The 16,158-nt window shown below is 39.1% G+C and overlaps 1 protein-coding gene across 4 annotated transcripts; it reads left to right on the plus strand.

The window, feature by feature from the left end:
• Positions 1–98: 98 nt before the first annotated feature.
• klhl12 (kelch-like family member 12) lies at positions 99–14,589 on the plus strand. Of its 4 annotated transcripts, none has more exons than XM_025901508.1 (13): positions 99–373; positions 464–576; positions 2,526–2,752; positions 2,926–3,079; positions 4,211–4,428; positions 5,671–5,820; positions 5,936–6,050; positions 6,136–6,242; positions 7,068–7,263; positions 7,385–7,543; positions 9,903–10,001; positions 10,841–11,027; positions 13,610–14,589. In XM_025901508.1, exons 2-13 carry the CDS (start codon positions 519–521, stop codon positions 13,734–13,736), a joined length of 1,797 nt encoding a protein of 598 aa, XP_025757293.1. In that variant the 5' UTR covers positions 99–373; positions 464–518; the 3' UTR covers positions 13,737–14,589. The 4 variants fall into 4 exon arrangements, with proteins under 4 accessions (XP_025757293.1, XP_025757294.1, XP_003438962.2 ...); XM_025901509.1 differs by having other exon boundaries at positions 467–576; XM_003438914.5 differs by having other exon boundaries at positions 99–576.
• The last annotated feature ends 1,569 nt before the right edge of the window (positions 14,590–16,158 follow it).

A 16,158-nucleotide genomic window follows, 5' to 3' on the forward strand; every position in this document is an offset into this window, starting at 1 on the left:
CGCGGAAGGCATCTTGTTTCTGGAGCGAAACGCGTCTGGGCGGTCTCCTCGGGGGACGCGCACGTACACTCACGTAATGGTCTGTTTACGTCCAATCTGTGGAGTCGCTGCTCTGCTGCTGCAGTTTAGTCAACGGGATATTATAGCTGGATAAAAATCCCATCGGGATTTAATATGATGCCGTTCCGATATATGTGTCCTCACGGTGGCCGTGCATAGAGTGACCCGGCAGAGGTCGTCATGGAGTAGCTGTAGTTGAGGGGCTTTGTTTAGGCAGTGCGACTGGGAGCAAAGAACTGGGACAGGGGGACTTTGGTGCTACTAACGTTAGCTAGCTGAGCAACTTAGCTAGACGTTTTTACTGCTGCGACAGGTATTATTATAAGTTGTTTTGTGTGTGTGTCGCTCCATGTGTTGTCTTCCTCTGGCCGTCAGCTCACTTTATATTGCTGTGTTTTCGTAGTTGTTATTGTTAGCGTTGGCGTTAGCCGTCAGCTGTCGTTGGCTGCTGCTAGCTAATGTGTAGCTATAGTTATTGCCTCCCAGTGGTGGAAAAAGTATTCAGATCTTTTAACGGTAAGTTTTATTTGCAAGACTGTAGTGGAAAAATGTTCCAAAAATGTAAAGTCTGGAAAGGAAAAAAAACACATATTTATTTGACTAGCATTATTAAATATGCTGCATTTATTCATAGAAATAACTGATCATTTAAACCTTTCTACAAGAAGTAGAGTGATGAGAAAAGTATTTCCCCCATTTCTGAGTTGTTATTTTTTTCATTTTTGAAATCTTCAAAGAACTTTTAAAATTAGGCAAATGTAATCTCAGTTAATACAAAATGCAGTTTTTAAATGATGATTTAATTTATTCAGGGAGTAAAGATATTCATACCTACCCGGCCCTGTGTGGACAAAAGTAATTGCCCTCTACAACCTTGATAACTTGTTATACCACCCTTGGAAGGATGAACCGCAGTCAAGTCTTTGTGATAACTGGGAATGAGTCTTTCACATGTGGAGAAAATCTGACCCACTCTTCTTTGCAGAATGATTTTAATACAGCCACATTAGAAGGTTTTCAAGTATGAGTGGCCAGTTTAAGGTCATGCCAAAGCATCTTAATCTGGTTTCAGTCTAAAATTTGACTAGGCCGGTCCAAAATCTTATTTTTTTGAGCCGTTAAGAGGCAGACTTGTTAATGTGTTTCAGATCCTGCTGCATAACTCATGTTATGCACCAAGTTATGCTTGAGCTCCATGGGACAAACTGATGACTTCACATTGTTCTTCAGGATTTTCTGGTAGAGAGCAGAATTCATTGTTCCATGAATTACAGCAAGAAGCCCTAGACCATCACACTACCACCACCGTGTTTCACTGTTGGCATGATGTTCTTTTTGTGAAATGCTGTGTTAGTCTTACATCAGATGTAACAGGACACAAACCTTTCAAAGGTTCAACTTTAGTCCTCAGAGTATTTTTTTTTTCAAAAGTTCTGGGGTTTATTTAGATGTTCTTTGGCAAATGTGAGACATGCCTAAGGCCTCCTGGATCAGTCATCGATGGGCTTTTGGAGTAATTTTGGTAGGCTGGCCACTCTGGTGAATGTTCACCACTGTTCCAATTTTTTCTTCATTTGTGGTTAGTGGCTCTCACTGTGGTTCACTGGAGTCCCAAAGCCTTAGAAATGGACGTCAGTGACTTTGGTTCTCATCTGTTTTGATCATGGCATGATATGTTGGTTTTTGAGCACTTTTGGGCTACTTTACTTTGTCAGGCAGGTTCTATTCTTGTGATTTCTTGATTCAGTAGGTGTGGTAGTAATCAGACCAAAGTGTGGCAAGTGTAATTGAACTCTGATTTCCAAAAATGTGGTTAATTGGAGTTAATTCATGATTTAACAAGGGTAACAATTCTGTTTTTACACAGGGCCAGGTAGGATTGGATAGCTTTTTTCCCCCTTAATAAGTCAAGTCATTGTTTGCAAGAAATAAATCAAGAAGTCGAGCAAATACAGCACTATAAATACTATAGTGCTTCTATGATAGTCAGTATTTTCTCTCCATTGCTGTCCTGTAAGCAGAATAAATTATGCTATTTCTTGTCCTTGCCAAGAAAAAAATGTAGAAATAATACACAATACAAATTATATATATACAAAGTAAGTATTATATAATGTAAAAGTTAATATAAAGTGGGGTTTTTTTCATGTACATTTTCATTAGCAGTTAGGTTTTGGGGGGGGAGGGGTTTGGGTTTTTTTTTTTTTTTTACAAAATGTTGTAAAAAGGGTGTAAAATAGTGACAAAAATCTGTTATCATTTCCCACAAAGTGTCACAAACTTATCTTGTGAATAGCCAGCAGTTCAACCCAACTGACAAATTACTGACAGACACACACACTCACTAGCTGCATGACTTGCTTGTACAGTATATAAAAATGTGACATTGTGGCGTGCTTTTATGCTTACTGTGGAATACCTTTCTTCCCAAAGGATGTTTTCAAAATAGACTGTCTTTTTTCCAGATTCATTTAGTAGTTTGAGATCCGTAAGGGATTCTCAAAGCAGCATGGCTCCCAAAGACATCATGACCAATTCCCATGCCAAATCCATCCTCAATGCAATGAACTCACTTCGCAAGAGCAACACACTCTGCGACATCACTCTGAGGGTGGAGAACACTGATTTTCCAGCTCACCGAATCGTCTTGGCTGCCTGCAGTGACTATTTTTGTGCCATGTTCACTAGCGAGGTAATAATGTTTGAAAAATAGATGCCCCAGTTACATTCCTGATGCACTCTTTTATTCTGTTTTTTTCTTTGTTGGCCTTTCTGGGTGTTTTAAGGTGGTGTTACATTTGCCTAAAATGCAGGATGATTCTCAAAAGTAATCCTTCAAATAAATGTGTTGTTGTGGCTCTGTAGCTTGCAGAAAAGGGGAAATCTTTTGTCGACATTCAGGGGCTCACGGCATCCACTATGGAGATCTTGTTGGACTTTGTCTACACAGAGACTGTGCTCGTCACGGTGGAGAACGTACAAGAGCTGCTCCCTGCAGCGTGTTTGCTACAGCTCAAAGGTAAGTTCAGAGCTGTACCTTGAGTTAAAAAGTTTCTAATAATTGTCTCTGGTTTTGACATTGTCTTCAGAAGCTTCTGTGTTTTGAGCTTTTATAACTTTGTTTAACATGTTAATATAACATAATATAATTATGTCTGTTTACCACGGTCTGCTGATAAGAATTAGTGTGTATGGGTAAATGTGGCATATTTACAGTGTTCATGTTAATTAAAGTGCAATGTTATGATGAAAGAAAATAAACATAATGATTAAAGAGTTTGCCTAAGCCATCTTTTCATGACTGTAACCCCAGATCTTGAAACGTATTATTCAGTTTCCTCAAAGATACGTTTTACCAGGTATTACAAAGTTTGAATTGTTTCCTCTTGCAGGCAGTAATGTATTAGTTTTAGCATGACTTAGGTCAGTTTATGTGTAGCTGGTAGAATAAACTGGGTTGTTGTAATGTTGGATTTTGGAGTTTTAGTAAGCAGGCCTGTTGAAATAAGTCACTTTCGCAAACGTTAGTAACTGGGAAACTCATCCAGTTACAGATTTAAATGGATCATCTTTAATTCCTCAATCCATTCATGAAACAACGTAAGGGCTTAATTCGAACCTCAGTTACAGCAGTGTAATCAATCAATCACGCAGTGTTGTATTCAGTATTCATACCTTGTATAGCACCTGGGAAAATCCATGCATCCATCTATCTTCTGCCAGGATGAGTGGGCAGCAGTCTAAGCAGGAGTGCCCAGACTTCCCGCTCCCTGGCCACCGTATCCAGCTCATCTTAGCAGACGCCATATAATCTTATATTTAAAAAAAAAGTTAAAAAAATGACAGCGAATGTTGCAAATATATATATTTTTGTAGATAGTGTGAATGAGTCTGTTTGTAAAATTAATCATATCATCCAGAATTATTATAGTCTGCTGGGAACCGCAGAAAATGTGATGTAATAATTATTTTTAGGCTTAATCATCAATTTAAAATTCTATTTTCTAAGAAACATTTATTAAACAGTGGTACTATTCCATTAAAATGCCTTCTGCGTTTCCAAATTAAGAGAGAATTAAATGCTGGTTTTCGAAAGAGTTAAGGCTACAAATGGTGTATGTGTGTACAAACCTATCTCTGTATTCCCTAGGGGTGAAAAGAGCGTGTTGTGATTTTTTGGAGAGCCAACTCGATCCGTCCAACTGTCTGGGCATTCGAGACTTTGCAGAGACTCACAACTGCCTTGACCTGATGCAGGCCGCTGAGCTCTTCTCCCAGAAGCATTTCTCCGAGGTGGTTCAGCATGAGGAGTTCATGCTGCTGAGCCAGACAGAAGTGGAAAAGCTAATAAAATGTGACGAAATTCAGGTAGGAAAACTGCATGTAGGGAGGCTTGTTTCTCTTTGAAGATCTTTTTAAATGTGCTGTGAATGCTGCTTTTTGTTTTGTTGCTGGATGATGTAAAATTTGTTACTCCAAGCGCCTGAAAGTTGCCTGTTAACTTTTTTGTCTGCATGAAAGTTAGTGTTATAGTTTTATAATTTTCTAATTGGTTTTTATTTTTATTTCATTTTGACTTTTTTTATTCAGTTCCCTTTCAGTTAGTTTCCAGAGTGGCTCATTTTAGTTTCTGTAGTTTCAGTTTACTTGGTTAGTATTTGTGATATGGAGAATATTGATCAGGGGGAAGATTTAGGGAATTACGGTTTAAACATGACTTTTTGTGAAGGCTGTTGCCTCACAGTCACATAGACATTATATATCTACAAATGCACTAAAGCCTCATCAGGCAGTTTGCAGTTTTTAGTGAGTTTTGCAAGTTCACAAAGTTTTATTTCAGTTAACTAAAATCTTTTATCACAACTAGTTTTAGTTTGTAGTCGAGTTCTAGTTAATTGTAATAACGTTAGTCTGCAGTACTACTGAAATAGTTAAATTTCAGTCTGAGATCCCTAAAACAAATAGTTGATTTAATGCAAATTGAGCTTGACTTTCACAGCTTCTATAATGTCTGTCAACAATCTAAGCGCCAAAAATGAAAAGCAAGTATAAACCTGTTACAGAATCAGTCTGTGACCTCCCCCCAACCACCCAAGTTCCAGTCAGTGTTGTGGATTGACCTGACAATGAAATTGCAGAGAAGTGAATCTGATTTAAGTTTGGCTTTGTGCTCAGGAAATTCCTGTTTCCCAACCACATACCCCGCTTTGTGAAAACACAGTTATTATCACATGATGATTTATAGATCACAAGTTCTGTCAAATTGTCTTTCCTGTCATATTTGTTGTTTTTAAAATAAAACCAGACCATACATGTAAATCATAGTCATGCATAATTTGCTTTCAGTTAAAGTTTTCTGTCATCCTTGAGGATTTGAAGTTTATTTTAGCAGACTGCGCTGTTTCACCTTTGTACATTTTGTCTTTGCAGTTGCAGAAATCTCTTGAATTGTTGCCACTAGTCTTGCCACAAGTAATTATATTTATTGAAAAAGAGCTTGCATCAAAAATCAGTCTTGTGCAATCGTTCAATTGCAGCTGTTAGCAAATCCTTCAGTGTTGTGTAGATTTACTGTCAGGTGTTATTAATGTACATGTTGTCGGTATGCAGGTGGACTCGGAGGAGCCTGTATTCGAGGCCGTATTAAATTGGGTCAAACACAACCGCAAAGAGCGGGAACCCTACCTGCCAGACATGCTCGAGTTTGTTCGGATGCCGCTGCTGACCCCACGCTACATTACAGATGTCATTGATACTGAGGTGAGCCAGGCGACGCTTTGTGGGTTGTTGTGTAATCACATGCCAAGCCTCCTATGAAAGATTTTTCTGTCAAGTTTTATCACACCGTAATTAAGCAAGTTTTTACTCGTCTTAGCCTCTCATTCGGTGTAGCCTGCCATGTCGAGACCTTGTTGACGAAGCCAAGAAATTCCACTTAAGACCGGAGCTGAGGAGTGAGATGCAAGGCCCACGCACACAAGCCAGATTAGGTAGGAATCCAGTTTTCAACTGCACTTTAGCTAAATGCTTGTCTTGTAGACAGAAGCTTTGTAAAATACGTTATTTTCTTTTAAGGTGCCAAAGAAGTCCTGCTGGTTATCGGTGGGTTTGGCAGCCAGCAGTCACCAATAGACATAGTTGAAAAATATGATCCCAAAACTCAAGAGTGGAGCTTTCTACCTGTAAGTATTAATTTGGTGCATGTATTTGGCTGTTGAACCAGGGGTGTCAAACATGCTGTGCAAAGTGTGAAAATGTTATTGAACTCATAAATTGCTTCCAATTCGTCAATGAAATGCAAGGTTTTTCATGATGCCAACATTACACAAGAAATGGACAGAAAATTAAAAGTGAAGTTGTTTGAATCATGAACACATGAAAACCTCTTCAGAAACGAAAACTGTACAGCTTTGATCTGTAAAGTGAAATATTGTTGAAATAGATTTTTATTAAGGCATCTCAGGCTTTTCAGCACCTGTTTTGTAAATCAATAGCTTAATAAAGAATGAAAAATAACCTTTAAAATTAAAATGACTTCTACAGAATACAGTATTTTCTAATGGCTGGTAAATTTGTGAGAGTGTAGGGTTAAGGGTTGTCTTACTCAGGCTTCTGCTTTCAGCTTTCTCAAATCTCAAAATGGCAAAAGTTATTCTAAAAGCAAGTTTGAACACCTCTTTTTTGCAGTTATTGTGAAGAATTATCTAAATTTACTTTAATTATAGTGATAACAAGTATAGTGAAAAGCAGCTCAGCTTAAAGAGTTTCCTGTCTTTCCCCAAACATAGGATTTTGAAAAGCTTTTTCCCTGGAAGATAGATTTCTACTATCATCTTTACTTTGAAAAGAATTCCAATAGATTTCAGGTCACGTGTCTTTGCTCTAGCTTTGGTTCATGTCTGCAGAATTGACTTCTTTTTAGTTACAATGCAGTGCCCACTGTAGATTAAATTAGACTGTATGTGGCCCATGAACTAAAATGAGTTTGACACTTGTGTCTTAAACAGAATATTGCACGGAAAAGGCGTTACGTGGCCACAGTTTCTTTGCACGATCGAGTCTATGTGATCGGGGGCTATGACGGCCGGTCGCGGCTCAGCTCCGTGGAGTGCCTGGACTACACAGCGGATGAGGACGGTGTTTGGTACACCGTCGCCACCATGAATGTTCGGCGAGGCCTTGCTGGAGCTACAACACTTGGAGGTCAGAGACATTCTGTGCTCAGTGATCTTACTCCCTTCTCTGAAATCACCGGTGATTTTCTTTGTCCATCTCCATTTTTCGTGTTTAATCAGAGAGCTGTGGTGTTGTTGGCTCTTGACAGATATGATCTATGTTGCTGGTGGCTTCGATGGCAGTCGGCGTCATACCAGCATGGAGCGATATGATCCAAACATCGACCAGTGGAGCATGCTGGGTGATATGCAGACGGCTAGAGAAGGAGCTGGTTTGGTGGTGGCCAGCGGGCTTATATACTGTCTAGGTATGGAGACAAAAATACACAGTCATCAAAATTTCATTATCACATGGGCCCAAATATTAACCTGAAAACCAGCATAGACTGTATATAAAAGGTGGACACAGACCTATAACCCATGACTGTTTCATCCGTCAACATCTGGAAGTTTTCATATCGTAATGATTCATGGAAAAATAGCCTGGTCATTGATTTCAGTGACTGCAGTCGAAGTGCAAACACTGGGGGCTACAGGCAAAGCACAGATTTGTTTTTCATTTGTTCAGCTTTTGCTCCAATGTTTCTGACATCTAATGAGCCTTCAAACTCTCTTATCTGATATCTCCAAAAGTTGAATCTGTTCATCTGGACGTAGCGTTTTGTGGGAGAAACGTTTCTCCCACAAAACGCTACGTCCAGATGAACAGATTCAACTTTTGGAGATTTACTTTCCTGGATGATTGAGAATGCATCAAGACGATCTCTTATCTGATACTTAAAACATGGTTTTCTTGATTGTATTTTATCATTATGTGAAGTAACGAACCTTTCACCAAAAAAGTCCCTGGTTTATATTTGTTGTGCTTTGCCTTTTCCTTTTTCTTTTTTTTTTCTTCTTTAAAATCTTAAACGATCAGTGCGTTTCATTTTCAAATTTACTACATTCAAGGGGCACCCTATGCTCAGATTTCCCCTTAAGCAGAAGTTTTCCATGTTGTGATGACTGAGTACCAATCGAAGTAGTCACTATGACTGAAAATGCACACGTCAAACTATTATGGCTAGTGCTGTGTCACTGAGAATGGTGGAGCTTTCTACAGTTAATTCTTCTTTTTCATCCATTTACTTTCTTTTGATTTTTATTTTCGTTGATTGGAAAATTTAGCAAGCCTTTATAGGTGGAGCAGAAGAGTTGGAAATGCTGGGTGTTGATTTGCGCTGAAGCTACAGGTCAACAGTGTGTAGCTCTGCATATTTGATTTAGAAGGTTTTCACATCAGATGCCCTTCCTGACGCAACCCTCCCAGAGATTTGTCTCTCCTCTCGGTCTCAGCTAAAGTCATAACACCTACATTTTATTGATCTTTTTGACTCTAGTGAAGATGGTATTCTAAGAAACGAACACACATTGTATTCTTTAAGACTTGAAACTAGCAATTGAAACCATAAACTCATCGAGAAAGGGTAGACTGAGGTCAGAGATCACTTGAGCAGTAGACACTTGTTTTTGCAACCAGAGAAGTCGCTTGATTAGAAAGAATACACATTGGCTTAGTTTTTCAAATCATGAAGCGACTACCATTTTATACATGCAGTGTGTGAATATAAGACTAATTCTCACCCTCTTTTCCTCCTTTTCTCTAACAATGAAAACATGAAGTAAAACCAATTTAACATAGTCGCTTGTTCTGAAACACTCTACCATCAGTTTCGTAGAAGCTGTCTTCATTTTCTCCAGCAATAACCATTCCACAGGTGTGTCTTTTAGAGCTCCTCATCATTTATGACAGTAGTAATTCTTGGCTGCTCGACTAAAGAGTTTATCCACAGTCGGTTTCCCTCAGAAGATGTCAGGAGGCAGTTTGTACTCAGTCATTGGACTCCTCTCAAAAACTCCTACAGGATAAATTACTTTGATAGCTGACTAACCTCTGACAGACACATTAAAGCTACAAGCAACCCCCAATGCAATGAGAACTCCATGTTTTCCAGTACAGGCAAATATAAAAACTGAGTTATCATTTCAGCTTTGTTTCATGTCAAGAAAACTATGTTAATGTGTCTTTTTTTTGGGGGGGGGCAGGTTTTTCGGTTAATCATGTGGTTTATAACATTTTAGAAATTAGGGAGAGTAGGCATAGCCATAACTTTAGTGTTTTGGTTAAGATTTCTTTAGGAAACAGCTTACATTCTCCTTCTGACCTCAAAGGTAATCTCTGCTTTAGCTCATAAAATAAACCAAAAAGATTTTAACTATAAACGTCATATACAAGGTGCACGTAGCTTCTCGGTCTGAAAAGTGAAACCTATCCCTGATTCCCTTTAGAAAGAAATTTGATTTTACTGAAGTGAATGGAAAAATGGACCTCAGCTTTCCTGATATGTGTCCCCAGTCAGTCTTTATGTTTGCATGTGCATGCTAAGCAGCATAATGTTTTTTAGGATGACAAAGCAGAAGGTGCTTTTGAGTGGGCCTGTCAAGTTGCTACAAAATGAGCATTTTAAAAAGTTAAGATGGCGAGTGCCAAAACGCTCAGCTTGAGTCTTCACAATAAAGAATTTACAAGCCAGTGGGAGACATCACAATCTTTAGTTAGAACTCGGTTGAACAGCAGCATAAACAAGCTCATCATGATTAGTTTTCTGACCATCCATTTCTTCACAGGTGGCTATGATGGGCTAAACATCCTGAATTCAGTGGAGCGGTATGACCCACACACAGGCCACTGGACTAGTGTCACACCCATGGCCACCAAACGGTCAGGTAGGTAAGAAAACAAATGGAATAAAACATTAGGGATGCGCCAATCCATCTTTTTTCCACTTTGGATACATTACCGATGGCTTGGTTTTGACTTTCTGCTGACATCGAGTACCAATCCACTACAAGTTATTGTCTTCTAATTTCGGCTGCTCCCTTGTTTTGGGTTCCCACGGTAGATCAACTTCCTCCATCTCACCTATCCCTAGCATCCTCCTCTGTCACACCAACCCTCTGCATGTCCTCCTTCACTACACCCATTAACCCCCTCTGTGGTCTTTTTTTCCTCATGCTCGGCAGCTCCATATTCAACATCCTTTGTCATGTGTATCCATTATCCCTTCTCTGCACATGCCCATGGATTGGTATTTATTTAAAAATAAAACATAAACAGGGACCATGTTATTTGCCTCATTTGTAAAATTATTTATTTAATATCTCTAAAAGCTTCCAATCAAATGTTAATCTAAACTTAAAATGCTGGTTTTGAAAGTTTTTTTGTGTTTCAGTCATGTTAACAGACTTGACCACAGTTTGCTGCTGACTAAAAAAAAACTGCAACAATTTGAAGTTGCAAGTTCAGGCATATAACAAGAAGCTGTTGGCGTGGGAAGCACACATCTCCTCCAGACAGCTGACCTTTTGCCGTTTCCTTGATGCTTTGTTAGCTCTCCCATTCACACTGCTGCTGATGCATGGTGTAGTAAACACAACATCATACATAAAATGGGCCACTGTCACAGATCCTCAGTACAACTTTTTGAGCTATGGTCACACTGATATCCGATCCAAATTCCTGCGAGCTGTGCTGCTGTCTGTTGACGCCTTCCTGCTGTTTCCAGGGGCCGGTGTGGCTTTGCTCAATGACCACATTTATGTAGTGGGAGGGTTTGATGGCGTTTCACACCTCGACTCTGTCGAAGTCTACAACATCAGAACAGACTACTGGACCACTGTAGCCAGTATGACGACTCCTCGGTGTTATGTAGGAGCCACCGTTCTCCGAGGGCGACTCTACGCCATCGCCGGGTAAGAAAGAGTTCCATTTCTGTGACAATAGTCTTAAAGGGGTTTTACTTAATACAGCACTCACATATGATATGAATATTGGCAGGCTTTTGGGTTATTGTGCCTTCTTTCCATGTAGACTATGAAGTGAAACCAGTTTGAATACATGATCGTTACTGTGCATAGAAATGCTTTATGAAGAAAGGTCTCTCAAGTCTACTGACTGCTTTCTGTCCCAGTGATAACACGACGAATCCCTTCACGCTGTGTGGAGAAACACAATTAGAGAATTTAGCACTAAAAAAATGACTTCTGAGCACTCAGGCTTCGACTGACCCTCAGAATGTATTTTTACAGAGATTATGGGTTTTGTTCCTTATTTTACTCAGCATAGAGCAGCTGGTGTATGGAAAGAATGTCCCATAGCTCCCTGCATACAGTGCGCACATTAAGATTAAAGAATAGATCACATATGTATTTCCAACAAGTCTGCACACAGACATAAGAATGTTAAGGATTGCATAAAGGAAATGTTTTTTAACGTGAATGCATAATGTAATCCCACCATATTCCATTTATCTGCCTTGGGTCAGACCCCAGTTTATTATAGTTACTGAAACAATACTGCATCCTTAGAAAAAATAATTAAAATTAAAACATAAAAAAACATGCTTTAGTTTTAGTGTATTGGTTCAAAAATGTAAGCACAACAAACATTAGGAGGACATTATGTTTACTCAAACTGGGGTGCACACATGGTTGTGAGCCTTGTGTTTGTATTGTAATACAGGTTCTGACCTTCTTGAGTCATGCTCATGACGAATAGTCCCGGAACAGAAAAACTAAACTGACACTTAAACTAAACATTTTCAAACCATAAAAGCTCAACTCAAAACAAGCACACTGACTCTGGAAACGAAGTGAAAGTAAACTGAACTGAAAAGAAAACAGTAAAGCTGAGCAAAAATGTGAACTAATACAAACTGAGGTTGAGACCGACCTTAGTGGGTTCAGCCTGGTCATTAATTTCAGTGACTGCAGTGGAGATGCAAACACTAGAAGCTACAGGCAAAGCACACAGATTTGTTTATTTTTTCATTTGTTCATTTTTTTCTGCAATGCACAGTCATGTTTCATAGTACATTAACACTAGTTTCTTGACATCTAATGAGCCTTCAGACTCACTCATCTGATACTTACAATAAAGGAAACAATGTTTTTATTTTCTCAAGTAACACACCTTTCACCAAAGCAGTCCCTGGTTTGTCTTTGTTGTGTTTTGCCTTTTCCTGTTTTTTCTACCCTTCTAGCATTTCAGTCTTATTGAAATCTTCTTCTTAAACATTCAGTGCATTTCATTTTCAGAATTCCCCAAAGTGACAAAGCCCAAACTGTTTATCAAAACCACACATGAGCATGGCATCTGTAAGTGGTTTAAATTCAGAGCAATTTGAGCTACAGAGACAACTCATAAATTATCGCTAACACTCTTAGGTAAGGTGTCCTAATCATGATGCTAAAGATGACCTATGATACATTTCCTTATTTTCTGTCATATCTACATATGACACATAATAACAGGGCAGGGGAAGGAAACTAATCTGGGTTGTTCAGACAGATGAACTAACTGACTGCACAAAGCCCCAGGATAAGATAAATAATCATGAACTGTGAAGCATCCAAAGCTATTTCAGTATATTCCATATATACACAGCTGAAAATAAGGATGGTGGGTTCTCTTAAAATAGGCTGATTTTATCTTTGCATTCATATTGTTAGCAGACAAATTATTGTGGTCAGAAATTTACATACACTGACCGTGGGCATGAAAGTCATGCAATGTCAAACGAGACAAAGATTGAGCTATTTGACCACAATGACAAGAAGCATGTTTGGAGGAGTAAAGACAAGGCTTTCAGACCAAAGAACACTATACACGCATGGTGGTGGTAGCATCATGCTCTGGGGCTTTTATTTGCCAGTGGGGCTGGTAAATTGCACAAAGTGGATTCAATTCTTTAACTTCACCTGAAATCAATACCTAGACAGTTGAAACTTGGAAACAACTGGGGGCTCTAACAGGACAATGAGCCCAAGCATACATCAAAACTTCTCAAAGCCCTAACATCAATCATATTGAAAATTTGTGGACGTGGCTTAAAAGCCAAACCTACTGCCAGGAAACCAACCTAATTTAAATCAATTCTGCCAAACAAGACGAGTGATCAAATATCCACCTAGAATTATGCCAGAAGCTTATTGATGGCCACCAAGAGCATCTGGTTGAAGTGCAACTTGCTGAGACATTTAACCAAATATTAGTGCATATATTAGCCTCCATGTATACAGCTGTACATTAGTGATATTTGAGCAGCTGTTACTACTGTGTTTTCATCTTTGTTCTTCATAGTACCACTACGAAGACAGCTATAGACACAACGTGTTTCAGGGTTGAAGGTGAATTGTCCGATTTAACTTGGAATCGGTACAGCATTCTGCAGCAGGCTTGTCAGACAGTAGTAATGTCATCTTGTTCAGTGGCTTCACTCAGCTCTGTGTTTCCTGCTGTGGTTCAAACTCTCAGTTCCTCTCCATTTCTCCAGATATGACGGGAACTCTCTCCTCAGCAGTATCGAATGTTACGACCCAGTTATCGACTCTTGGGAAGTTGTTACCTCGATGGCAACCCAGCGGTGTGACGCGGGCGTCTGTGTTCTACGAGAAAAGTGACGTTTGCCAAGAACCACAAGAGGAAAAGCAAGCGGGAGGGCAGGCAGCTAAACTGTGCTTAAATGCCTCTAAAACACAGCCGCGAAGGGAGATGTCTGTTCACCAGTATGCAAATAGATACCCTCAAAAGATTATGAAGCGCAGCAGTTTGGGCTGCCTCCTCCAAAGGACGGTTAACTCTCCGCAACTCGGACCGTGCTACAGAGATTCAGCTTCACCGTGGTAGACTTCACCTCAAAAGAGGCCTCCAAGGAGCCCATCAGGACATGCATGACTCTCTTCTGTGGTACTTGTGTCTGTCGTTACCTGTGAGATTATTTTTTCAGTTTGTCTTCAAAGTGCAATATATTTCTACTCATGATAAGAAAACAAAATACAATGGAGCAGATTCAGGCTCCAGTTGCTGCTATATGCCTTATGACATTGGCCTACATCAAGCGGTGAGCATCCATGTTGCCTCCCATTTGACTTTGATGATCGTTGCCCTACATTAGCTTGTTATCAGGTGAACTCATTTGGCATTTGCAACGTTGTTAATGAGTCAGTAATTCAACCCCTACCTGTAAACAGTGCTTTTTAATTAAAATCACTTTAATATGTTTCATACATACACTCTCTCTCCCTCTCTCTCTCTCAGAAGATATATTTAGAGATGTTTTTGTTTTAGAAAATGACTGATTTGTATCCATTGGTTCTTGATTCATTTGTTCCTCGATTTGGCAACTTTGAAAATTCAAGTATGAGGTGCTTGTGATTTATTTTTCTTTCCTCAGAGTATAGATTTGGATGTAAATGTATGATACACTCCTAACATCACTGTTGCCTGGGAAGTAAATAAACACAATGAGAACCAGTTAAGATTATCTGTGATACATCTGAACCACCTGTTGACAGAGAAGACAAATTTGCTGAGGAAGGTTCATGACTGAATGGGAGCCACAGTGAAATCTTCTAAATCAGCGGTCCCCAACTTTTTTTGCGCCACAGACCGGTTTATGTCCGACAGTATTTTCACAGACTGGCCTTTAAGGTGTTGGGGATAAATACAACAAAATAAAACCAGCACCGGTACCAAAAAAAGAAGATTTATTCATAACACATGGGAAAACACCCAGGGAAACCAGGTTAACGATAAAAACCATGAATTTTACACTCAAGCCTCAACTCTTGCGCCCCGGTACCAAACAACTCACGGACCGGTCTGTGGCCTGGGGGTTGGGGACTGCTGTTCTAAATACTGAGAAGATTATTTGCTTCCTTCATTACCGCCTTTAGAAGAGGATACATTGGGCCGTTCTTCATAAAAAGAAAAGCGATGATGCCATTCCACAGCTCATAAAAGTGCACCATCTGTCATTGTTCAAAAAAAATCTGTGATTTTTTTTATTTATTTTTTTTTTTTTTATACCCCACTATCACGTGTAAATGTTCAAAGAGATTCACGGGCATAGAAACAGATTTAAAACCTATCAACTGACAGGTGGCACAGATTACATAAATATTAATTAGGAATGTTTTTTCCATTTCACTTCAGACATATTTTAAACTTTCCAACATCTTAAAGCCACAGGTGAGCTGTGAAATTATCATATTATGACTTAATGTCTTACATTTTTGCCTTACACAAAGAACATAAAGTTATATATTTAAAAAATGAGATGAGGAATATCTAAATGATCATTAAAGTTTAATAAAATTCTATTTGCACTAGTTCTGTTTTTGCTCTATTGTTACCTTTGTAATCATTGATTATTCCAACTTAAGTCACAGAAAGCTTTAATAACAACTGGATCATCTCGTTGGCAGGAAGAGAAAATAATGTGTGGACAGGATGAGCAAAAAATCTCAATGTGACAAACATTTCATTTCAATTTATAGGCTCTTTATTCATCTGTCTTGAAAAAAAGAAGTAAATACTTTTCTAATTAGGTGATGTTTTTCACCTATGGTTCTCTGTTATATGTCTTGTGTGGAACAGCACTGGGTATACACAGTAAACCTATGTCAACAATCTCTGCCTTCATTTCATTAAGACACGTAGTGTGAGTGTAACTGAAATCACTGCACAGCATGCTTTTCCAACTCCTTATAAAATCTCCCTAACACCTTTCCCTGACCTCATGGCATTTTCTATCAAAGTTTTGGAAAAATTATTTGGAAAAAGAGGTAGGAGGCAATTTTTAGCTTATCTGGCTGAAGGAGTGATGAGCTTATGCAACTGCGAGGCAACATCATATAACCAACAAGAGCGCTCAGAGACCAGCACCTCCCCCCTCCGAAGAGCAAGGTCTATACTAAAACTTTGATGTTTTTATTGCAACATGCTGATGTCTGACCTTTGACCTATGACCTTGAAGTATTACATAGTAAATATGTAATGCTTAATGGTGTATTGTATTATCTTTGCCCATATGATTGGAGC

Source organism: Oreochromis niloticus, linkage group LG20 (genome assembly GCF_001858045.2).
Source record: "Oreochromis niloticus isolate F11D_XX linkage group LG20, O_niloticus_UMD_NMBU, whole genome shotgun sequence".
Lineage (NCBI taxonomy): Eukaryota > Metazoa > Chordata > Actinopteri > Cichliformes > Cichlidae > Oreochromis > Oreochromis niloticus.